Below are 24,478 nucleotides of genomic sequence, written 5' to 3'. Positions count from 1 at the left end.
TAATTGACCCTTTTTTTGGGTCATCCAGAAATACTCATCACAAACTTGATACAATCGTTCAACATACCTAGAGGCCTGTCCTCCCTTGTCGGTCAGCGAGATTTTTTCCTTTTCGTTCTTTAAATATGAGGTATAGGCTTTTGTTACTTCTGTGAAACTGGTTTTTACATGAAATGTGCTAAAGCTGAAACTCCAATCCTTTGGCCACCTCATGCGACGAGTTGACTCACTGTTTCCCAGTCTGATGGCTGGGAGGGATTGGGGGCAGGAGGAGACGGGGACAACAGAGAATGAGATGGCTGGATGGCATCACCGACTCGAAGGACTTGAGTTTGTGTGAACTCCGGGAGTTGGTGATGGACAGGGAGGCCTGGTGTGCTGTGACTCATGGGGTCGCAAAGAGTCGGACATGACTGAGCGACTGAACTGAACTGAACCCCATGAACCAAGTCTATTAACTGTAGGTCTGGCTTACACCAGGAGAGCAGGAAGAGATTATGATTGACAAGAGAAAGGAAAGTCTCTTTGTCGTTCCAGAAAAGAGCAGAGTGGTTTAAAATCTCCTTGGCAGAGCAGTGACACCCATGAGGGAAGTCCATCCATCATAGACAGAGGCATAGGCCCACATACCCAGAAGTTGGAGGTGTTGTGGAAGTCCGCGTAGGATTGTGCCTATGAGAGGAAAACATTGTCCTGAGTTGAAATGGAAGTTAAATTCAAAATCACATTGATGAGGCCAAGCAGCAGGAGTTGATTATGAGGCTTCATTCTGATCCGGGATTTTCTTTTCCTCCTCCTTCTTACAGGTGATCTTAGCCACTTGAGGGTTGGTGGAGTCCCTCTGTGTACTCCACTTAGCATTTTCTAGGTCTGCGTGGGTTTCTCTTCACCCTCATATGATGGATCCAAGGGGCAATAACTGCAACTTTAACTGTAGTAGGGGTAGTTAGAATAATAGTATACTGCTTCCACCGAGAGGCTAGTGAATCATGTTTCCAGTCTTTGACCTGTACTTGCTTACCAGGCGTAAACTCTTGAATCTGTTCCCGTAAGGGGAATGGCTTTTTTTTTTTTTTACAAATTTAGTTACATGACTACTTACCTTATCTAACTTCTCCATCTGCTGTGAAATCTAATCCCCCCCTATCCGAGGCAAATTGGTTGACACCTGTTTTATTTTGGGAGGGGGTCTCCCATATACAGTTTCATACGGAGAGTAGCCATGAGACTGTGGGGTCATCCTAAGTCTGAGCAAAGCTATGGGAAGCAAGTCCACCCAGGAGCAGTCAGTTTCTCTGATCCATTTGGAGAGTGTGTCTTTAAGTGTGTGGTGGTTTTGTTCCACCATGCCAGAACTTTGGGGCCTATATGCAGTGTGTAGTTTCCATTTAATGTTTAAAGTTATGCTTACTTGTACTAAATCAGCTCTGAAAGCCAGGCTATTGTCCAATCTAGTGCTGGTAGGAAATCCAAATCTGGGAATTGTCTCCCTAAGTAGGCACCGGGCTACTTGTGATGCTGTTTCAGTCTGGGTAGGAAAAGCTTCTACCCATCCTGAGAAAGTTCATACCATGACCAGCAAGTAATGGTAGTGCCTTTCAGCTGAATCCCTGGAGGTTTTTGTCTGTGCTGAGAGGCAGCATTGACCCATAAACAGGCGGTGCAGTTCTGAGATTCTGTCCTGCATAGAGAAGAGCGGTGGGGAACCAGGAAATATTTTCGAGTTAACTTTTCCAGTTTATCATGGCCTGGGTGGGTTGCTTGGTGTGTTTGGCTTACCAGAGTGAGTGCCAGCTCCGCCAGTACCAATAATTTGCCACTTGGCAATTTCCACCATCCCTTTTCAGTCTTCATGGCCCCTTCTGCTTTGGCTCGTTGGTTTTTGGCTTCAGTGTATTTTGGAGAGTCCAGCATTAGCTCAGGCAGCTCCACCAATATGAAAGCTTTAATAGGGGCTTTACTTGTCATCCCCTAGCTCTCAGCTGCTTGTTTAGTGGTCTTATCTGCCTGTCTGTTTCCCCAAGCCTAGGAGGATCCTCAGCAGTGTATGACTGCATCCCTTTCTGGTTCCCAGACAGCATTCTGACTAGGGTCAGAATTTCTTCCTTATTTTTAATATTGTTTCCAGTAGCTGTCAAAAGGCCTCTCTCCTTATACAGAGCCCTTTGTACATGTAGTGTGGCAAAAGCATACTTGGAGTCGGTGTAGATGTTTACCTTCTTGCCTTTTGACAGCTGAAGTGGTTGAATCAAAGTCCAAAAATCAGCTTGTTGAGCAAACCAGTGTTGTGGCAAGGAGCCAGCTTCAGTGACAGTCTCTTCTGTGACTATGGGGTAACCTGACAACCGTTATCCTTGTTTTATCAGGCTAGTGCTATCAGTATATAGGACGTAATGAGGGTCTGGAATCGGTCTTGGAGGTTGGGTCTGCTAGTGTAGATTTCCTCCCAGGACTTCCCACAGTCATGAAAAGGTCCACTTTCTCCCACCGGAAGAAGTGTGCTGCTGCTGCTGCTAAGTCACTTCAGTTGTGTTCGATTGTGTGTGACCCCATAAACGGCAGCCCACCAGGCTCCTTTGTGCTGGAATTCTCTAGGCAAGAACACTGGAGTTGGTTGCCATTTCCTTCTCCAATGCATGCATGCTAAGTCGCCTTCAGTTCAGTTCAGTTGCTCAGTCATATCCGACTCTTTGCGACCCCATGAATCACAGCACGCCAGGCCTCCCTGTCCATCACCAACTCCCGGAGTTCACTCAAACTCATGTCCACAGAGTCGGTGATGCCATCCAGCCATCTCATTCTCTGTCGTCCCCTTCTCCTCCCACCCCCAATCCTTCCCAGCATCAGAGTCTTTTCCAGTGAGTCAACTCCTCACATGAGGTGGCCAGAGTATTGCAGTTTCAGCTTTAGCATCAGTCTTTCCAATGAACACCCAGGATTGATCTCCTGTAGAATGGACTGGTTGGATCTCCTTGCAGTCCAAGGGACTCTCAAGAGTCTTCTCCAACACCACAGTTCAAAAGCATCAATTCTTCGGCGGTCAGCTTTCCTTTACAGCATCGGACCTTGCTTCTATCACCAGTCACAACCACAACTGGGTATTGGTTTCGCTTTGGCTCCCTCTGTTCATTCCTTCTAGAGTTATTTCTCCTCTGATCTCCAGTAGCATACTGGGCACCTACTGACCTGGGGAATTGCTCATTCAGTATCCTATCATTTTGCCTTTTGATACTGTATATGGGGTTCTCAAGGCAAGTATACTGAAGTGGTTTGCTATTCCCTTTTCCAGTGGACCACATTCGGCTGTGGTCCATGTGATCAGATCAACTAAGTCGCCTTAGTCGTGTCCAACTTTTTGTGACCCTATGGACAGCAGCCCACCAGGCTTCTCTGTCCACGGGGTTTCTAGGCAAGAATACTGGAGTGGGTTACCATTTCCTTCTCTTGGAAGGAGTGTGTCTGGGTTTAAAATCTGGGAAGGCTTAATAAGGAGGTTAGGATTTTCACATAACAGCCCTTGATATTGAATAATCCCTGAGTTTGATAACCACTTGTGGGGTCTCCTCGTAAGGCTGTGTTGACCTTATGTGGGACTCTTATGACCAGATCCTGGCCTAGACTCAATTTAGTAGCTTCTTGTACTAGTAGGGCAACTGCTGCAGTTGCTTACAAGCATCCAGGCCACCCGGTGGCAACATGGTAAGGCCACTTCAGAGATAGACTGCAGTTCTGTCCTGACGTTCCCACAATCTGAGTTAACATTCCCATTGCTGTTTTGTCTTTTCAGTTACATATAGAGTAAATGGCTTGGTAAGGTCCAGCAGCCCTAAAGCAGGGGCTGATGTAATTGCCAACCTTAGTTTGTCAAAGGCTTTTTGTTGTTGTTTGGTCCAATTTAGCAGATTCTTCTCAGGCCCTGTCAGGCGTTCATATAATGGCTGGGCCATTTGGGAATATCCTGGAATCCAAATTCTGCAAAACCCAGTGGCTCCCCAAAACCCTCAGACCTGCTGACAAATCTTAGGTGTTGAGGTCCTCAGGATCACATCTTTTCTGGACTGGTCCGATAACCTTGTGCCCTTCTTTAAAGCAAACCCCAGATACCTTGCGTTCTCCTTGCAGATCTGTGCTGCCTTCTTTGACACTGGGTAACCTGCTTCCGTCAGCATTTGGAGCAGTGCTTTTTTCCCTTCCCGGCATTTTTCCTTGGTCTCAGCAGCCAGTAGCAGGTCATCCACGTATTGTAGGAGCCAATACCTGTACTTTTCCAGCTGGAATGAGTCCAGATCAGAAGCCAAGGCTTCCCCAAAAATGGTCTGCGAATTCTTAAACCCTTGTGGGAGATGAGTCCAGGTGAGTTGTTGTTCGGTGTCCCCTACTGGATCTTCCTATTCAGAGGCAAAGATGGACTCTGACACTGGGATGAGGCGTAATACAGAAGGCATCCTTGACGTCTACGCAAGTATAAACTTTATTCCTCGGTGGGAGGGGGTAGGTAAGGTATAGGGGTTTGGAACGGTGGGGTGTAAAGTCACAACACAGTAGCGTGGTTGGAGTAGTATGCCAGCCCAGGCCTCTATCAGTAGCCGGTACTGGCGCCTTCTAACCAGGCTGACACCTGGCTTGAGTTCTGTTATCACTGGGGCTTGATGTTTAGCCAACCCAGGGGGATTGTCTTCTGCCCAGACCTCAGGGAATAATTGAGTTAGCTCTCTTCCAAGCTCTTCCCTGGGGGCTCAGACGGTTAAGCGTCTGCCTACAATGCGGGAGACCTGGGTTCAATCCCTGGGTGGGAAAGATCCTCTGGGGAAGGGAATGGCAACTCCAATATGCTTGCCTGGAAAATCCCATGGGAGGAGCCTGGTAGGCTACAGTCCATGGGGTCACAAAGAGTTGGACATGACTGAGTGACTTGACTTCACTTCTAACTCTTCCAGCCCACCCTATACTTCCTTCGGAGACTCCTTCAACCTCCTCTCATTTTGGGGGTGTATTGAGAGACAGAGCGAGTAAATTGTAGTGCCTACCCGGAAGGTGGGCCTCTTTCAGGGGAGAAAGACACTTGTGCTCCCAGTTTGGAGAGCAGCTCTCTTCCCAACATGGGTACCTGGCACTCAGGAATTTAGAGGAATTTGTGAATCACTTGGTATCCCCCCCTCCCAATCTGGCATTTTCTGGGCTGGCAAAATGATCTAATCATCTCTTCTCCTGATACCCCAGTTACAGCAGTAGTCTTTAGGACAATGGTGCCATGGGTTTTGTTACTGCTGACAGTTCTGCTCCTGTATCCACCATAGAGTCAGTGTTTTGGTCCCCCACTTTTAAGATTACCATGGGCTCTCAGGGACCTGATAATCTCTGAACCGTGGCAGCCCTGTTTAATTCCAAGTCAGCAAGCCCCACAACTGCCGGAGCTTTCTCTTCCCTCTTTGCCTTAGGACATTCATTCTTCCACACTAGTTTGGCTGTAACAGGGCCCGGGGCCTCTGTTGGGACTGGTTGAAGGACTGTCCTATCCCTGGGGAAGAAGGAGGTTTTTCCAGAGGGCCTGAGATAGACGTTCCCAGAGCAGCAGCTAGCATTGCAAGTCTCTGGCCTGTTTTCTTGTTCCTCTTTATATCTCTTTTCATATTTTTTTCTATTTCTGTGTCCCATGTTCAAGAACACTGTGTGCTATTTCAGTTAACTGGGAGCTGGACATGGATAGCACCCCTTCTGTCTTGTGAAGCTTTCGCTTAATATAGGGGTATGCCTGTGAGATGAATGTCAAGTTTACAACAGTCTTGAGAGCCCACAGCTTCTGGGTCTGTAGGTTTATAAAGTGTATAGGCTTTGCTGAGCCTCTCATAAAATTCAGATGGTGATTCATTCCCCTTCTGAATTACCCCAGCAGGTTTTGACATGTCCACTGGCTTACAGGCTCCCCTCTTCAGCCCTTGTATAATGGCTGTCTGATATCTGTCTAGTTGAATCCTCCCTTCTTCTGTGTTATAGTCCCAGTTAGGTTTATCGGTGGGGAAGGCTTGCTCTCCACGTTTCTGGGTTTGCAATACTTTCTGGGACCATCTCTCATAACCATTTTTTTTTTTTGCTTCCACATTAATTCCTATACCTCTCCTTGGTACTGAAGAGAGATGTCAGTAATTGCATGATATCATCTCATGTTGGTTGATGGGTGCGAAAAATGGTTTCCATCAATTTAGTCATATCTGTGGGTCTTCTGAGTAAGCGGGGTAGGCTTTTGGCAGTTTAGTTTGTCAGTTGATGAGAAGTCTGGTAGTAATAAACTGCAGGAGCTTAATGGTAATTACTGTCCTCCCCTTGCAGTGGAGGTTGTTGGCCTTCTCTAAGAGGCATCTGTAGTGGTCCCCGGCTCTCCGGTAGAACAGTCTCTGCTTAAACCCAGTGTTTCCCTCCCCTCATACAGTAGTACTTACCGAGAGCAGAGGATTGAGCTTGGGGAATGTGACATCAGCAGTGGTTGAGTCCAGTGGGTTGTAGCCTGTTGCCCCTTCAACTAAGGTCGGAGTTTGCCGGAATGGCTGCTCTACAACCTAGGCGGCTCTCGGGAGGACTGGTGAAGGTGGAGGTGCTGGGATGCTTACCTGCCTCTGGTCAGTTCCCTGTGGGGAGGCTCTTGGCACTGCAGGAACATTGGTTGGTGGGATCATCATCCACTACGGTGGCGGGGGAAGTTCTTCCCCCACTCTGTATCCTGTAAGATCTCCTTTTCATCTTTGGCTACCTTTTGGGCCATTAATATGTTCCCTTCTCCATGTTGGATTTAAAATTGAGCCCATTTCAGGGGGCAAGAGGTCCTGGGCCATCCCTAGCCAAGAGTCTTATGTATGGGAACTGATTGGGCTGTTCAGATGTTCCTATAAGTATGGCATGCTGCTGCTGCTGCTAAGTTGCTTCAGTTGTGTCCGACTCTGTGTGATCCCAGAGATGGCAGCCCTCCAGGCTCTCCCATCCCTGGGATTCTCCAGACAAGAACTCTGGAGTGTGTTGCCATTTCCTTCTCCAATGCATGATAGTGAAAAGTGAAAGTGAAGCTGCTCAGTTATGTACGACTCTTAGTGACCCCATGGACTGCATCCTACCAGGCACCTCTGTCCATGGGATTTTTTCAGGCAAGTATACTGGAGTGGGATGCCATTGCCTTCTCCAACTATGGCATCAGTTCAGTTCAGTCGCTCACTCGTGTCCGACTCTTTGCGACCCCATGAATCACAGCACTCCAGGCCTCCCTATCCATCACCAACTTCCAGAGTTCACTCAAACTCATGTCTATCGAGTCGGTGATGCCATCCAGCCATCTCATCCTCTGTCGTCCCCTTCTCCTCCTGCCCTCAATTCCTCCTAGCATCAGACTCTTCTCCAGTGAGTCAACTAGTCACATGAGGTGGCCAAAGTATTGTAGTTTCAGCTTTAGCATCAGTTCTTCCAATGAACACCCAGGATTGATCTCCTCTAGAATGGACTGGTTGGATCTCCTTGCAGTCCAAGGGACTCTCGAGAGTCTTCTCCAGCACCACAGTTCAAAAGCATCAATTCTTCGGCGATCAACTAGTTCACAGTCCAACTCTCACATCCATACATGACCACGGGAAAAACCAGAGCCTTGACTAGACGTACCTTGGTTGGCAAAGTAATGTCTCTGTTTTTTAATATACTATCAAGGTTGGTCATAACTTTCCTTCCAAGGAGCAAGCGTCTTTTAATTTCATGGCTGCAATCAGCGTCTGCAGTGATTTTGGAGCCCAAAAAAATAGTCTGTCACTGTCTCCACTGTTTTTCCATCTATTTCCCATGAAGTGATGGGACCAGATGCCGTGATCTTTGTTTTCTGAATGTTGAGCTTCAAGCCAACCTTTTCACTGTCCTCTTTCACTTTCGTCAAGAGGCTTTTGAGTTCCTCTTCACTTTCTGCCATAAGGGTGGTGTCATCTGCATATCTGAGGTTATTGATATTTCTCCCAGCAGTCTTGATTCCAGCTTGTGCTTCTTCCAGCCCAGCGTTCCTCATGATGTACTCTGCATAGAAGTTAAATAAGCAGGGTGACAGGATACAACCTTGACATACTCCTTTCCCAGTTTGGAACCAGTCTGTTGTTCCATGTACAGTTCTGACTGTTGCTTCCTGACCTGCATACAGGTTTCTCAAGAGGCAGGTCAGGTGGTCTGGTATTCCCATCTCTTTCAGAATGTTCCACAGTTTATTGTGATCCACACAGTCAAAGTCTTTGGCATAGTCAATGAAGCAGAAATAGATGTTTTTCTGGAACTCTCTTGCTTTCTCCATGATCCAGCAGATGTTGGCAATTTGATCTCTGGTGCCTCTGCCTTTTCTAAAACCTACTTGAACATCTGGAAGTTCACAATTCACATATTGCTGAAGCCTGGCTTGGAGAATTTTGAGCATGACTCTCTCACATCAGCGTGTGAGATGAGTGCAATTGTGCGGTAGTTTGAGCATTCTTTGTCATTCCCTTTCTTTGGGATTGAAATGAAGACTGATCTTTCCGGTCCTGTGGCACTGCTGAGTTTTCCAAATTTGTTGGCATGTTGAGTGCAGCACTTTCAAGCATCATCTTTCAGGATCTGAAATAGCTCAATTGGAATTCCATCACCTCCACTAGCTTTGTTTGTAGTGATGCTCTCTAAGGCCCACTTGACTTCACATTCCAAGATGTCTGGCTCCAGGTGAGTGATCGCGCCATCGTGATTATCTTCGTCGTGAAGATCTCTTTTGTACAGTTCTTCTGTGTATTCTTGCCACATCTTCTTAATATCTTCTGCTTCTGTTAGGTCCATACCATTTCTGTCCTTTATCAAGCCCATCTTTAGACTGTCTTTATTAAATTTATTAAATTTAAGTCCATGATGCCCTCTGGTGGCCATTGCAATGCAGCGCTGGTTGGGCGTCATCTTTGTCCCGTAGTCTCCATCAAATCCCTTTTGAAGTTTTTAATCATGTTTTCTAGTACAGTTGACTTCGATCAGCTTCCTTCCATTTATCCTACATTCTGTTGATGTTTCTTTCTTGGCTTGAGAAGCACTTGGTATCCCAGGTATTTTTGTATTTCCACTCAGTGAAACACTTAAACTGCCAGTCTGCCTCTTGTTTAATAGGGTCAAGAAGGGCCTTACCTGCTAAGTCCCAGAGGTTGAGGGGAATCATGCGTTGTCTTTTTTGCTGCCTTATTAGTTTATGTTTCTTGCTTGTATAGTTTTATTAGGAAGTATGTTTCTAGGACTTTATCCATGTTTTGTCAGTTATCCAGTTGGTTGACATGTACCTGTTCTTAGTGATTGTGTTTCTCTAATGTCTGTGGTAATGTCTCTTTTATTTCTGATTTTATTTAGCTTTTTTTTAGTCTAGGTTTATGGCAGAAAGTGAAGAGGAACTCAAAAGCCTCTTGATGAAAGTGAAAGAGGAGAGTGAAAAGGTTGGTTTGAAGCACAACATTCAGAAAACAAAGATCATGGCATCTGGCCCCATCACTTCATGGGAAATAGATGGAAAAACAGTGGAAACAGTGTCAGACTTTGTTTTTTGGGGCTCCAAAATCACTGCAGATGCTGATTGCAGCCATGAAATTAAAAGACGCTTGCTCCTTGGAAGGAAAGTTATGACCAACCTAGATAGTATATTAAAAAGCAGAGACTTTGCCAACCAAGGTCCGTCTAGTCAAGGCAATGGTTTTTCCCGTGGTCATGTATGGATGTGAGAGTTGGACTGTGAAGAAGGCTGATCGCCGAAGAATCGATGCTTTTGAACTGTGGTGTTGGAGAAGACTCTTGAGAGTCCCTTATACTGCAAGGAGATCCAACCAGTTCATCCTAAAGGAGATCAATCCTGGATGTTCATTGGAAGGACTGATGCTAAAGCTGAAACTGCAATACTTTGGCCACCTGATGCGACGAGTTGACTCACTGGAAAAGACTCTGATGCTGGGAAAGGTTGGGGGCGGGAGGAGAAGGGGACGACGGAGAATGAGATGGCTGGATGGCATCACCGACTCTGTGGAAATGAGTTTGAGTGTACTCCGGGAGTTGGTGATGGACAGGGAGGCCTGGCATGCTGTGATTCATGGGGTCACGGAGAGGCGGACACGACTGAGTGACTGAACTGAACTGAACTGAAACGTTTGTCAGTTTAATCTTACTTAAAAACAGTTACTAGGTTTCCTTATCTTTTCTGTGTTTTCTGGTTGCTATTTTGTTTCTTTCTGCTATGTTCTACTTATTCTTTCTGCCAACTTTGAGCTTAGTTTTTGTTCTTTTTCTAGTTCTTTGAGGGGGTAATACAGGGTTGTTTATTTGAGATGTTTATATTTCATGTGAATTTATCATTTGCTTTTGCTGCATCTAATAAGTTTTAGTATGTTTTGTTTCCATTTTTGCCTTAGAATATTTTGAATTTTAACATGATTTCTTCTTTGACAAGTTGATTATTCCAGAGGTGCGTTGCTAAGTTAGTTTCCCACTTTCTTGTTACTAATTTCTTACTTTTCTTTTTAAAAAATAAATTTTAATTCGAGGATAATTTCTTTACAACATTGTGATGGTTTTTGCCATATGGACAGGGAGGCCTGGTGTGCTGTGATTCATGGGGTCGCAAAGAATCAGACATGACTGAGCAACTGAGCTGAACATGTATATAGAAGATTGTGTCATCTGCCAACAGTGAAAGTTTTACTTCTTCTTTTCCAATCTGAATATTTCTTCTCTGAATGCTATGGCTAGCACTTCCAAAACTACGTTCAGTAGTACTGGTGAGACCAAGCATTCTTGTCTTGTTCCTATTTTAGAAAAAATGCTTTCAGTTTTTCTCCATTGAGGAAAATGTTTGCTGTGGGTCTGTTGTTATGGCTTTCATCATGTTGAGGTATGTTCCTTTTCTGTCTGCTTTCTGGAGAATTTTTATCATAAATATGTGTTGAATTTTGTCAAAGGCTTTCTTTGCATCTACTGAGATAATCATATGATTTTTATCGTTTAGTTTGTATTATGGAGTAGCACATTGATTTATTTGCAAGTATTGAATCCTTGGTTCCCTGGAATGAAGCCCACTTGGTCATGATGTGTGGTCTTTTTGATATGTTGCTGGATTCTGTTTGCTCGAATTTTGTTTAGGATTTTTGCATCTGTGTTAATCAGTGATACTGGCCTGTGGGTTTTTTTTTTTTTAATTGAAGGCTAATTATTTTACAATATTGTAGTGGTTTTGCCATACATTGACATGAATCACCTATGGGTGTACATGGGTTCCCCATCCTGAATCCTCCTCTCACCTCCCTCCCCATCCCATCCCTCTGGGTCATCCCAGTGCACCAGCCCTGAGCATGCTCTCTCAATCATTGATATGTTTCACATATGGTAATACACATGTTTCAGTGTAATTCTCTCAAGTCATCCCACCCAACCCCCCTTCTGCCGCAGAGTCCAAAAGAGTGTTCTATACATCTCTGCCTCTTTTGCTGTCTTGCATACAGGGTTATCATTACCATCTTTCTAAATTCCATATATATCCGTTAGTATACTGTATTGCTGTTTTTCTTTCTGGCTTACTTCACTCTGTGTAATAGGCTTGAGTTTCATTCACATCATTAGAACTGATTCAGATATATTCTTTTTCAGTTCAATTCAGTTCAGTTGCTCATCGTGTCTAACTCTTTACGACCCTGTGAAGCACAACACGACAGGCCTCCCTGTCCATCACCAACTCCCGAAGTCCACCCAAACCCATGTCCGTTGAGTGGGTGATGCCATCCAACTATCTCATCCTCTGTCGTCCCCTTCTCCTGCTGCCCTCAATCTTTCCCAGCATCAGGGTCTTTTTCAGTGAGTCATCTCTTCATATCAGTTGGCCAAAGTATTGGAGTTTCAGCTTCTACATCAGTCCTTCCAATGAACACCCAGGACTGATCTCCTTTAGGATGGACTTGTTGGATCTCCTCGCAGTCCACGGGACTCTGAATAGTCTTCTGCAACACCACAGTTCAAAAGCATCATTTTTGGTGCTCAGCTTATTTTACAGTCAAACTCTCACATACACAAAACCACTGGAAAAACCATAGCCTTGACTAGACAGATCTTTGTTGATTGACAAAGTAATATCTGCTTTTTAATATGCTATCTAGGCTGGTCATAACTTTCCTTCCAAGGAGTAAGCGTCTTTTAATTTCATGGCTGCAATCACCATGTGCAGTGATTTTGGAGCCCAGAAAAATAACGTCAGCCACTGTTTGCATCATTTCCCCATCTATGTGCCATGAAGAGATGGGACCAAATGCCATGATCTTAGTTTTCTGAATGTTGAGCTTTAAGCCAACTTTTTCACTCTTCTCTTTCACTTTCATCAAGAGGCTCTTTAGTTCCTCTTCACTTTCTGCCATAACGGTGGTATCATCTGCATATCTGAGGTTATTGATATTTCTCCCTGCAATCTTGATACCAGCCTGTGTTTCCTCCAGCCCAGCATTTCTCATGATGTCCTCTGCATAGAAGTTAAATAAGCAGGGTGACGATGAACAGCCTTGATGTACTCCTTTTCCTGTTGGAACCAGTCTGTTGTTCCATGTCCAGTTCTAACTGTTGCTTCCTGACTTGCATACAGATTTCTCAGAAGGCAGGGCAGGTGGTATGGCATTCCCATCAGGTTAGGGCTTTTCGTGGGATAGTTCTCCCCACCCAGCCACCCCCCTGCCCCAGCTATCCCAAAGTTTGGCTTGCTGTCTCACCTTAGTTTTCTCAGCTTGCCCTCAGGCATTCAGATCAGGTCCTCACCATAAGAAGTCAAGCAGGGGCTGAACAGGGCAGGAGGAGAAGGGGGCAACAGACTCCAAACTCTATGGACATGAGTTTGAGTGAACTCCGGGCGTTGGTGATGGACAGGGAGGCCTGGCGTGCTGTGATTCATGGGGTCACAAAGAGTCGGACACGAATGAGCGACTGAATGAGCGACTTGAACAGGAAGTCAAGCTGGTGCCTCCCTGTTCAGCCCCTGCTTGCTGGTTGCAGATCTGAGCGCTGGGAGTTTCCCATTAGGCACGTAATCTGTGGGGTTTTTTTATTTTATTTTGCTTATTTATTTATTCATTTTCCTCCCAGTTATGTTTCCCTCTGAGATTCCATTACTACCCACAGACCCCTGTGACAGGGTTTCCTGGTGTTTGGAAAGTTGTCCTCTTTTAAGACTCCCTTCCTGAGAGGGTCTCCGTCCCTACTTCTTTTGTCTCTTGTTTTATCTTTTATATTTTGTCCTACCTCCTTTCGAGGACAATGGTCTGCTTTTCTGGGTGCCTAAAGGAGATCAATCCTGGGTGTTCATTTGAAGGACTGATGCTAAAGCTGAAACTGCAATACTTTGGCCACCTCATGCGACAAGTTGACTCACTGGAAAAGACTCTGATGCTGGGAAAGTTTGGGGGCAGGAGGAGAAGGGGACAACAGAGAATGAGATGGCTGGATGGCATCACCAACTCTATGGACATGAGTTTGAGTGAACTCTGGGCGTTGGTGATGGACAGGGAGGCCTGGCGTGCTGTGATTCATGGGGTCGCAAAGAGTCGGACACGAATGAGCGACTGAACTGACCTGAATGTCTTCTGCCATCATTGAGAAGTTGTTTTGTGGCATTTACTCAGTGTTCAGATGTTCTTCCAATGAATTTGTGTGGGAGAAAGTGGTCTCTCCGTCCTATTCCTTCACCATCTGAATACTGTCTCCAGGCCTGTAGTTCTATTTTTTTTTGTGGCATCTTTGTCTGGGTTATTGTGGCTTTAAAGTATGAGTTTGGGAGTTTCCCACCTTTCAAGTTTTCTGGATGAGTTTGAGTAGGATAGCTCAGCCCTTCTTTAAATTTTTTGTAGGATTCAAAATTCTACTAAATTTTGTTTTGTTTTGTAGAAAGGTTTTTTTGGTTTGTTGAAAGATTTTTGATGATTTCTCATTTCATACCAGTGTTGTAAGGAAAGATACTTGCTGTAAGTTAATTTTTTCTAAGTTTCTTAAGACTTGGGACATATGATCTGTGTGAAGAATAGTCCAAGTGTACTTGAGAAGAATGAGGATCCTGTTGCTTTTGGATGGTATGTGTGTTAGATCCATTTGATCTGATGTGTAGTTGAAATAGTTTTTCCTTGTAGATTTTGTATTTGGATGATCTATCTGTTAAAAGTTGTAATATTGAAGCCTCAGGAGACTTATTAGTTATTTTAATATATTTCTCCCTTCAAAACAAATACTAATGAATTTGAAGCGAGAAATACATTACAATAGTAAGACTTCTCCATTTAATATTTGCTTAATATATTTAAGTGTGCTGTGCAAGATACAATGTTGGTTTTATACATATTTTTGATGTATGTCTGGATGCGTTGACCATTTATCATTACATAAGGAGACAATGGAAACAGTGTCAGACTTTATTTTGGGGGGCTCCAAAATCACTGTGGATGCTGACTGCAGCCATGAAATTAAAAGACGCTTACTCCTTGGAAGGAAAGTTATGACCAACCTTGATAGCATATTAAAAAACAGAGACGTTACTTTGCCAACCAAGGTCCATCTAGTCAAGGCTATGGTTTTTCCCGTGGTCATGTATGGATGTGAGAGTTGGACTGTGAAGAAAGCTGATCGCCGAAGAATTGATGCTTTTGAACTGTGGTGCTGGAAAAGGCTCTTGAGAGTCCCTTGTACTGCAAGGAGATCCAACCAGTTCATTCTAAAGGAGATCAGTCCTAGGTGTTTATTGGAAGGACTGATGCTAAAGCTGAAACTCCAATACTTTGACCACCTCATGTGACGAGTTGACTCACTAGAAAAGACTCTTTGATGCTGGGAAGGATTGGGGGCGGGAGGAGAAGGGTACGATAGAGAATGAGATGGCTGGATGGCATCACCGACTCTATGGACATGAGTTTGAGTGAACTCCGGGAGTTGGTGATGGACAGGGAGGCCTGGCGTGCTGTGGTTCATGCGTTCGCAGAGTCGGGCACAACTGAGCAACTGAACTGAACTCAACGGGCTTCTGTTCCATTTTTGAGCTACTATTGTTTGTAGCTATCTGTACTTTTTTTTAAATTTCCACTTGAATATCTTTATCCATCTTTTCACGTTTAACCTGTGTTTGTCCTTAACTCATGCAGTGAGTGTCCTATAGGCAGTATATAGTTGGTAGTTGAGTCTTTTGTTTTTTCTTTTTCTTTTCTAATTGATCTAGCCACTCTGTCCTTAGGAAAATTTAGTCCATTTAACATCAATGTGGTTAATGATACTTAAAGACTTACTATCTTACTCTTTTCTGAATTTCTTTGTTTTTTCCTTCTTTTGCTGCTTTCTTTTTGGATCTGATTACTTTTCATAGTGGTAAGTTTTTTTTCCTTTACTTTTATGTATCTGTTGTAGGTTTTTGATTAACAATATGAGTGAGGCTTAACAATAATCTTATGTCCCTAATGATCTCTTATAAGCTGATGACAACTTAAAACTTTATTGCATAGAAAAGCTCTGTCCTTTTACTCCTCACATTGACATTTCTGTTACTGCAGTTTTAGAGATTGTACCTGCTTTTAATAGTTTTCATCTTTGATGTATAGAATAATTTATTATTGTTCTACATGTCCTTCAGAAATGAATGAAAGATAGAGTTTACCAAACAGATGCAAAAGAGTTTGTCACCAGTAGACCTGCCTTATAATAAATGCCGACAGCGGACCTTCAGGCTAACGTGAAAAATAGTGTGGGGAGGGGAGGAATGGGATAAATTGGGAGATTGGGATAGACTCTGTTGATAGTATGAATACCGTGTATCAAAACAGATAGCTAATGAGAACTTACTGTAAGGCACAGGGAACTCTACTCAATGTTGTTTGTGATCTAAATGGAAGGAATTCCAACAGGAGGAGGAGGTAAATGTACACATATGGTTGATTCACTTTGTTGTACAGTAGAAACTAACAGAACACTGTAAAGCAACTATACTCCAATTTTAGAAAATTCTTTTAATATTAGCTTCTAGCTTACATTGTTTCTTCTGAGAAATACATCTATAACTTGATGGGGATTACATATTAGAGAAATTTTTCTTTGCTGCTTTTAAAACTCTGTTTCCCTTTTAGAAAGTTGAATTATGTGTCTTGAGATCATTTTAGGATGATCTCGGTTTCATCATTTAGGATGAAATTCAGGGGATATAGGACATTTGGATATCCAGATGTTTGCAGGTTAGGGAAACCATTAGTTCCTTGAAGCCAATATTCCCCTTTCTCTCCTCGTTTCCTGGGAGGCCAGTAGAATGTAAGTTGTGTTCTATAAAGATATCTCAAGTTTTTGTTTTATTTATCTTTGACTAATTTATGTGAAGGTCATGTCATCAAATTTTTTTCTTCCCTGTGATCCATTTTGCTGTTGATGCTCTCTATTGCATCCCCCTCCCCCATTTCATCTCACTATATTTTTTCAGAAATTTGTTTGGTTCTCTTTTATGTTCACTGTCTTGCACTTAAACTTCCTTTGTTTTCGTGTGACTTTCAGTGTTTTGTTTACTTTTTCTGTGTTTTCTTTTAGTTCACTGAACTTTCTTAAAATTATTTCTTAATTCTTTATGGCATATTGCAGATCTCCATGTCTTTTGGGTTGACTACTGAAAAGTTACTGTGTTGCATTGGTTGTCACGTGTCCTTGAATTATTTTTAATATATTTTTTAAATTTATTTAGTTTTAGTTGAAGGATGATTGCTTTACAATATTAAGTTTGATTTCTGCTATACATCAACATGAATCAACCATAGATAGACCTGTTCCATCTCTCTTGAACCTCCCTGCCTTTTCCTTCCCCATCCCACTCTCGGTTGTCACAGAGCAGTAGCAGTGTTCTTTGGGTGAGAATTGTAGAAAACTTATTCTACCATGGTATATCCAAATTGAACTTTTATTAGAGCTAATAAAATTATTTGAAGGGAAATTTGAAGATACCTTAAATAATCATTTTACTTTTTCTTATGCTCATAGGACATTTTCTCAGTTACCTTTTTATAATTGCATTTTTGTGAGGAAAAAGAAGACAAGCTAGAAAGTTTTGGGGAGAGGAAGCAGTGACTATTTAGAAGTATCTTTACCATGATCTTTCTATTTGAAGCATTTGGAATAAAAGTCATGAAATAGGTTATCTTTTGAAAATGGATTGGAAATGTCTTAGGGATGGCATCTTGGAAATTAATTCTTTAATATAAATTACAATTGAGTTCTTTTACTTGTGTATTCATTAAGGACTATGTGGTTAAAATGTCAAACATTGAGACATACATCAAGAACCGTGACATATACTTTAGAAAAAAAAAAGAATGAAGTGGATTCTCATCAGAGGGAGGAGTTTTTTTAATAATTTTCTTGTTATGGGGAAGTATATGTAATTTATGGCAGAAAGTGAAGAGGAACTCAAAAGCTTCTTGATGAAAGTGAAAGAGGAGAGTGAAAAGGTTGGCTTGAAGCTCAGCATTCAGAAAACAAAGATCATGGCATCTGGTCCCATCACTTCATGGGAAATAGATGGAAAAACAGTGGAAACAGTGTCAGACTTTATTTTTTGGGGCTCCAAAATCACTGCAGATGCTGATTGCAGGCAGGAAATTAAAAGATGCTTACTCCTTGGAAGGAAAGTTATGACCAACCTAGACAGCATATTAAAAAGCAGAGACATTACTTTGCCAACCAAGGTCCGTCTAGTCAAGGCTCTGGTTTTTCCCGTGGTCATGTATGGTTGTGAGAGTTGGACTGTGAAGAAAGCTGATCGCCGAAGAGCTGATGCTTTTGAACTGTGGTGTTGGAGAAGACTCTTGAGAGCCCCTTGTACTGCAAGGAGATCCAACCAGTCTCTTCTAGAGGAGATCAATCCTGGGTGTTCATTGGAAGGACTGATGCTAAAGCTGAAACTGCAGTACTTTGGCCACCTCATGTGACGAGTTGACTCACTGGAAAAGACTCTGATGCTGGGAAAGGTTGGGGGCGGGAAGAGAAGGGGACGACAGAGAATGAGATGGCTGGATGGCATCACCGACTCAATGGACAGGAGTTTGAGTGAACTCCGGGAGTTAGTGATGGACAGGGAGGCCTGGCGTGCTGTGATTCATGGGGTCGCAGAGAGTCGGACATGACTGAACGACTGAACTGATCTGAACTGATATGTAAGAGATAAATCAAAACAGATGATGGCACAGAAAGGTCTTTCCATATCTGAAACTGTATATTTTTGGCTGTTGAGAGAGACAAACAGATTGGTTTTGGTGGTAGAAAGGAGGAGAAGATGAATTAATGGAAATTAAAAGAATAATGAAGGGATTGTCGGAACCAGATCTTGTAGGCTTGTAGTTCACAGGGTTTGAATTTGGTTAGAGTCAGCAGGGAGCCATTAGCATGTTTTGCATTGAGGTCTGACATCATTTAAATTATGCTTTAGAAAAGGAAGAAGTTTACAGTCAGAGATACATGAAGAGGAGGAGAGGGGCATGGCATTCCTTGAAGGACCACATAGTGGAAAGAAGCAGAGGAAATATGATGTAGAGCCTTTACTGGGATTCTGTAGAGAAGGAATGGGCAAGGAAGAGAAGGTATACTAAATTTATGGTTCTATACTTTGAATAATTTCAATGGTCTTTGGGCTAAAGGAACCCAGTTGTTGTTCCTAGTTGTTTGGTTTGGGGCTTTGGATTGTTTTCTGGTAAATGTATTCTAGGCATAGTGTATCAGTTTGATGGCTAAGGTTGCAGGCTTTGGTTGGTTGATTTGCATATCAAAGGTACACTCAAAAAAGAGACTATTGCTTTCAGTAGGATTTACCTACGTGTGGGAGGGGCAGTTCCTCCACGATCAAGGACCCAAAAGAGAAAAGTATACCCACTACAGTACATTTGAAATTTTAACAAGCAGACATTCTATATATTGTCAACAAAAACAGTGCTGTGTGATAGCAGAATTGAAGGTGAATTAGAGAGTGGAGATAGGGAAAACCAGCCTTAAGTATGTGTAGTACCTGGTGCTAGGAAACTCCAATACTTTGGCCACCTGATGCGAAGAGCTGACTCATTTGAAAAGACCCTGATGCTGGGAAAGATGGAGGGCAGGAGGAGAAGGGGACGACAGAGGATGAGATGGTTGGATGGCATCACTGACTCAATGGACATGGGTTTGGGTGGACTCCGGGAGTTGGTGATGGACAGGGAGGCCTGGTGTGCTGCAGTTTATGGGGTCGCAAAGAGTCGGACACGACTGAAATGAACTGGTGCTAAGTAAATCATGACCCCCTAATAAACCTCATCTTTCTGCTCCCTCTATCTGCCCACTTATTTTTTAGGCATGTGCTAGGTACTTTGCATTCACTGGCTATTTCTTCTACCATAGATTAAATTTTGCAGATGACCATCATCTTTATGTTCAAATGTTATTATTTTGGTCACTAGGAGAAAGAGAAACTCTTGCTTATGGTTTCAGACATCCTACAAGTAGAACTTTGATTTTATTATGCTCAAAGATGAATTTTTTTTTATAGCTACCAAATCATTTGTTGCCTGGAGAATATAAATATACTTTGAGAATTATTTCTGCAACCAGAAGGTCAGTGCAGGGAAGTGATTGTAAGCTAAGCAGAAATCTCAAGCATGTTTATCATTGTAATAAATTTTTATCTTTTACCCTTCTGTAATTCATTGGTAGGAAGATGATAGCCTGTATTAAATTCAAAGATGTAATAAGAATTTTGCTGTAATTCCCTCAGTACAAAAGTTTGTTAAACTTGAATCTTAAAAGAGTCATTTACTGTTAATGGAGAGGAAGCTAAAGGGTACTTTCTGGGGTACAAAAAATGTTATGTATCTTATTCTGAGTTATGCTAATACAAAAATACACATATGTAAATTAAACTATTTATGCCCTTCAATAAAAGAAATTACTGAAATGAAGCAGAAAAGAAACAGATTCATAGATAACAAACTATGGGTTGCCAGTGCATAGGGGAGAAGAAAGATAAGGTAGGAAATAAAGAGGTACTAACTATTATGTGTGAAATAAATAAGCTCAAAGAAATGTCCCACACAACACAGCCAATATTTTTTAATTATAAGTAGAATATAACTTTCAAATATTGTGAATCACTATGTTGTATTCTTGAAACTTATATAATAATTGGCACTCAGCTGTGCCTCAATTAAAAGAGAAATTCTTGTTTATATAAGCTGTACTGTGATTAAAACAAAGAGAAAGTCTCCAAACACTGTCAACCTGATTGATTTACTACTCTTTCTTATAATTGTCCAAATACTTTGGGAAATCGTGATGTTTCCTTTATTTTATGTTGATAGGTTTCTAATTAATAAGTGTGACCATTTCAAAAGTATGAATATCATGGTGGCATATGTAATATTTAATTTTAATGTAATCTTTAATATTTAATGTAATTTTAATCAAATCAATATTTAATAAATATGTAATATTTAACATTAAATACTTAATGTTTGGTGTACTTTATTCCCTGATTTAGGAGCTGTGGCTAATGAGAATCAGAGGCCATGGATGAAGATGAACTTGAATTACAGCCACAGGAACCAAACTCATGTTTTGATGGAATAGGTATATCTGTTTCTTGGTTGTTCCACTTTCCATTTGCCAAATTTGGAATTGTTACCTGTAGAATGGATTTTTAGATCTGTAATTTATTCATATTTAGGTATCTTCTTATCCTATCAAAATCTTACTGCCAACTCAATCTTGTCAATAATATCATCAGTATCAAATTCTTAGCTGTTGACTGCAGTTATTCTCATTTTTCTCAGTTAAGTCCTATTAGTTATTTCTGCTGGTATTATTGGTTTTCTCTTTTTGCTGTAATGCATTTATACAAATTTGGTGACCTGTAAAATGCATTGGTTTGTACCTCACATTTTTGTAGATTGGAAACCTATACAGTGTTACTTAACTGTCATTTATGTAGAATTAATATACAGTGTTACTTAACTGTCACTTATGTAGAATTTCACAAAGCCAAACTCGGGGTGTTGGCAGGGCTTCATTCCTTTGCTGATTGCCTGTTTTATTTTGCTTCTGGAGACTGCCTATATTCCTTCTCATGTTTTATATGTGTTTCTCTTTAGAGGTAGCAAATTGAGTCCCTATCATGTTTTGAATCTAACATTCCTTCCTGTCACATTTTCTTGGCTCCAGCCAGCAACCCACCCAGGATAATCTGTCTCTATTTTACATTGACACCCTTAATTCCATCTGCAAGATTTCTTTTACCATGTCACACACATATTTTCTAGATCCAAAAATTAGGATTTGGATATCTTTGAGGGACTATTTTGCCTATCACTCTGGTTCCCAAACATTTAAGCCTCTCATAAGTATAAAATCCATTCATCCTCTCTTGAGGTTCTCAAACTTGGCATCCAAAATGCTCATCTGAAGTTAAGAAAAATCTAAAGAAAGTGAAGTCTCTCAGTTGTGTCTAAATCTTTGCGACCCTATGGACTGTAGCCCACCAGGATTCTCCATGGGATTTTCCAGGCAAGAGTACTGGAGTGGGTTACCATTTCCTTCTTCAGGTGATCTTCTCAACCCAGGGATTGAACCCAGGTCTCCCGCATTTAGAAAAATCTAAAATAGCATCTAAATCAGATGTTCATGATACTCTGGGTACAGTTCATTAGGTATAGCTCCAGGTTTGCAATTCCTCTTCATCTGCAGTCCTATACAGCTGAAGAAACAAGTTGCTGCTGCTGCTGCTGCTAAGTCACTTCAGTCATGTCCGACTCTGTGTGACCCCACAGACGGAAGCCCACCAGGCTCCCCCATCCCTGGGATTCTCCAGGCAAGAACACTGGAGTGGGTTGCCATTTCCTTCTCCAAAGAAACAAGTTACCTATTCCCAATGTAAATGGTAGGACAGCCTTGAATATCCTGGTTGATTCAAACAGGGTGAAAGGAGGGTGAAATGGTATTAATAAATGTTCAAAAATAACTGGGTAGGTTAATGCAGTAATCACCATTAGGTTTCAAATCCTGGGCATTTAATGGCTGCCTTGAGTTTTTCTTCCCTTTTTCATCAAAAACAGTGTTTTTCTGTGAGTAGTTTTGTCTGTGCGCATCTTATTCCTAGAATTTGCAGTGCCAGCTTTCCATATGTTGTATTTTTTCTGTCTTCTTTACTCCAAGCTAATAATCCAAACTAGTATTGATTCTGAAAGTATAAATTTTTGAAGAATTTTGTGAGTCTCTTCTCTGTTTCATGGGCATTCCCTTTACTAGAGAAGAAATTTATCTACATATCTTTCAGAGATAATACCACTTCTTTTTGACTTTTGCCAAGATGATTGAGGAACATTTTAGTTTGTTTAGTGGTGTGAGGCACACCATTTACAGCCTCGGAAAGACCTTGTTCTCAGACAGTTTGGTCTGTCTGAAATTTCAGGGAGGTGTAGAGTCACAAACTATTTTTTCTGTAGAAAGTTTCCTGACATCACATAACCCCATGTTTAACTCTTTCTTCTTTTTTCATCTGTTGAGACAGAATATTCCAAATTAAGTCCTTCTACCCTTTTTTTTTTTTTTAATTCTTCTGCAATTTCCTTTTCTTTCTTTGAATTTAGCATAGCAGCAGAAAGAAACCAGGTTACCGCAGCAACATCGCCAAAAGCTCCTGAGCTAAATATCTGAGTTAAATTTTATGTTACGCTTTCCATGGAATTGGATAGAGTTATATTTGTTTTGGGTAGAGTTTTCCTAATAAGCTACCCATAACATAACAGTATGTTCCTTTCTTTAGTTTTTGAATAATGTGTTCCTCACTATGTTTTGAGCTTTTATTAGAAGTGTGTTTTTTTTTTTAACTTGGAGGCTAATTACAATATTGTAGTGGTTTTTGCCACTCATTCACATGAATCAGCGATGGGTGTACATGTGTCCCCCATCCTGAACCCCTCTCCCACCTCCCCACTGTCCATCCCTCAGAATTGTCCCAGTGCACTGGCCCTGAGCACCCTGTCTCATGCATTGAACCTGGATTGGAGATTCATTTCACATATGATAATATACAAGTTTCAGTGTTGTTCTCTCAAGTCATCCCAGCCTTGCCTTCTCCCACAGAGTCCAAAGTCTGTTCTTTACATCTCTGTCTCTTTCTCTGTCTCGCATATAGAATCATCATTACCATCTTTCTAAATTCCATATATATGAGTTAATACACTCTACTGGTGTTTTTCTTTCTCACTTACTTCACTCTCTATAATAGGCTACAGTTGTATCCACCTCATCAGAACTGATTCAATTGCGTTCTTTTTAATAGCTAAGTAATATTCCATTGTATATATGTACCACAGCTTTCTTAGTCATTCGTCTGCTGATTGACATGGAGGTTGCTTCCATATCCTGGCTATTGTAAACAGTATTAGCAGTATTTTAAAGTCTAGGTTTGTAGTAACTATCTGTACATGGTGACTTAAGTGTTCTCTAAGTCCATCAAGAATTTTCTGCCTTGATTGTCTCTTCCTTCTCAGTTCTCACTAACATGAATTGTTAACATCCATATTTCTGTTCGTGGTCTATTCAAGGGTCAAAGCTATTTGACATTTGTAGTAATCTGTTACAGTGGCCCTCTATGCTCTGGTATCCAAAATCTATATTCATTTGTACGAGAAACTCGAAACAAATAAAACAGTTTAACACAGTGAAATTCTATATTTCACAGTTTCCATAGTCAGAAATCTGACTGTCATAGCCAAGCTATTTGGTTTGGATTTCATGTGGCTGAAATCATGGTGTCAGCAGGGTGTTTCTGAGGCTTTGGGGATGAAACTGATTCCAAGCTAATTCATGTGGTTGGCTGAATTCACTTCCTTACCGTTGTGGGGCCAAAGTCCATATTTCCTTGCTGGCTGCTCTTTGCTAATTGTGTACCTTCTCCTGCTTTTCATGTGCCAATACCTCCCTCCCGTGCCCACCCCCAGGAACCTAGAATTGCATGTCTCTCAAAATTAATGTTCTGCTTCAACTGTCTAATGCCAGTCTAGGGAATTTCTCTCTAAGGGTTCATGTAATCAAATTGGACCCACCTAAATTTTGTAGTGAAATCACACTGTTTTAAGATTCCTTTAATTATATGCCCAGAGTAATCATGGCCTACATACATCATAATTGGATACATTCACAATTCCAGCCACTGGGACATTGACAGTTTTGCAAGGAGGGTAGATCAGGGCAGTCTGTGTACCACACTGCTTTTCATACCAGTTCTACTACTTACCCTCGGAACTTTTATCTCACTCCTACCCTATAATATTAAATTATTTCCTCAAAGTTATTTTTTTCATTAACTTTGCCAGTAGAGTACTCCTAAAATAATATATGGATGATGTCATATCTGTGTTCATCATGACCCCAAAGATAAAATATAAACCTGAAATCTGTTTTGATAATGTCCTGC

The 24,478-nt window shown here is 41.8% G+C and overlaps 1 protein-coding gene across 5 annotated transcripts in view; it reads left to right on the top strand.

The window, feature by feature from the left end:
* Positions 1–24,478, top strand: part of LOC129557942 (zinc finger Y-chromosomal protein) — a 79,995-nt gene that overhangs the window by 29,330 nt on the left and 26,187 nt on the right. For all 5 annotated transcript variants that reach the window (XM_088834461.1, XM_088834460.1, XM_055428593.2 and 2 more), the window contains exon 2: positions 20,543–20,631. In XM_088834461.1, the coding sequence (XP_088690587.1) occupies positions 20,571–20,631 (61 nt within the window). In that variant the 5' untranslated portion in view covers positions 20,543–20,570. The remainder of the gene's footprint in view (positions 1–20,542; positions 20,632–24,478) is intronic.

The sequence above is a fragment of the Moschus berezovskii genome, chromosome Y, assembly GCF_049115385.1.
Source record: "Moschus berezovskii isolate FMDL1 chromosome Y, NW_MosBer_1.0, whole genome shotgun sequence".
Taxonomy (NCBI): Eukaryota; Metazoa; Chordata; class Mammalia; order Artiodactyla; family Moschidae; genus Moschus; species Moschus berezovskii.
The sequence above is the reverse complement of the archived record's forward strand: the minus strand, read 5'-3'. Positions and strand labels throughout refer to the sequence as shown.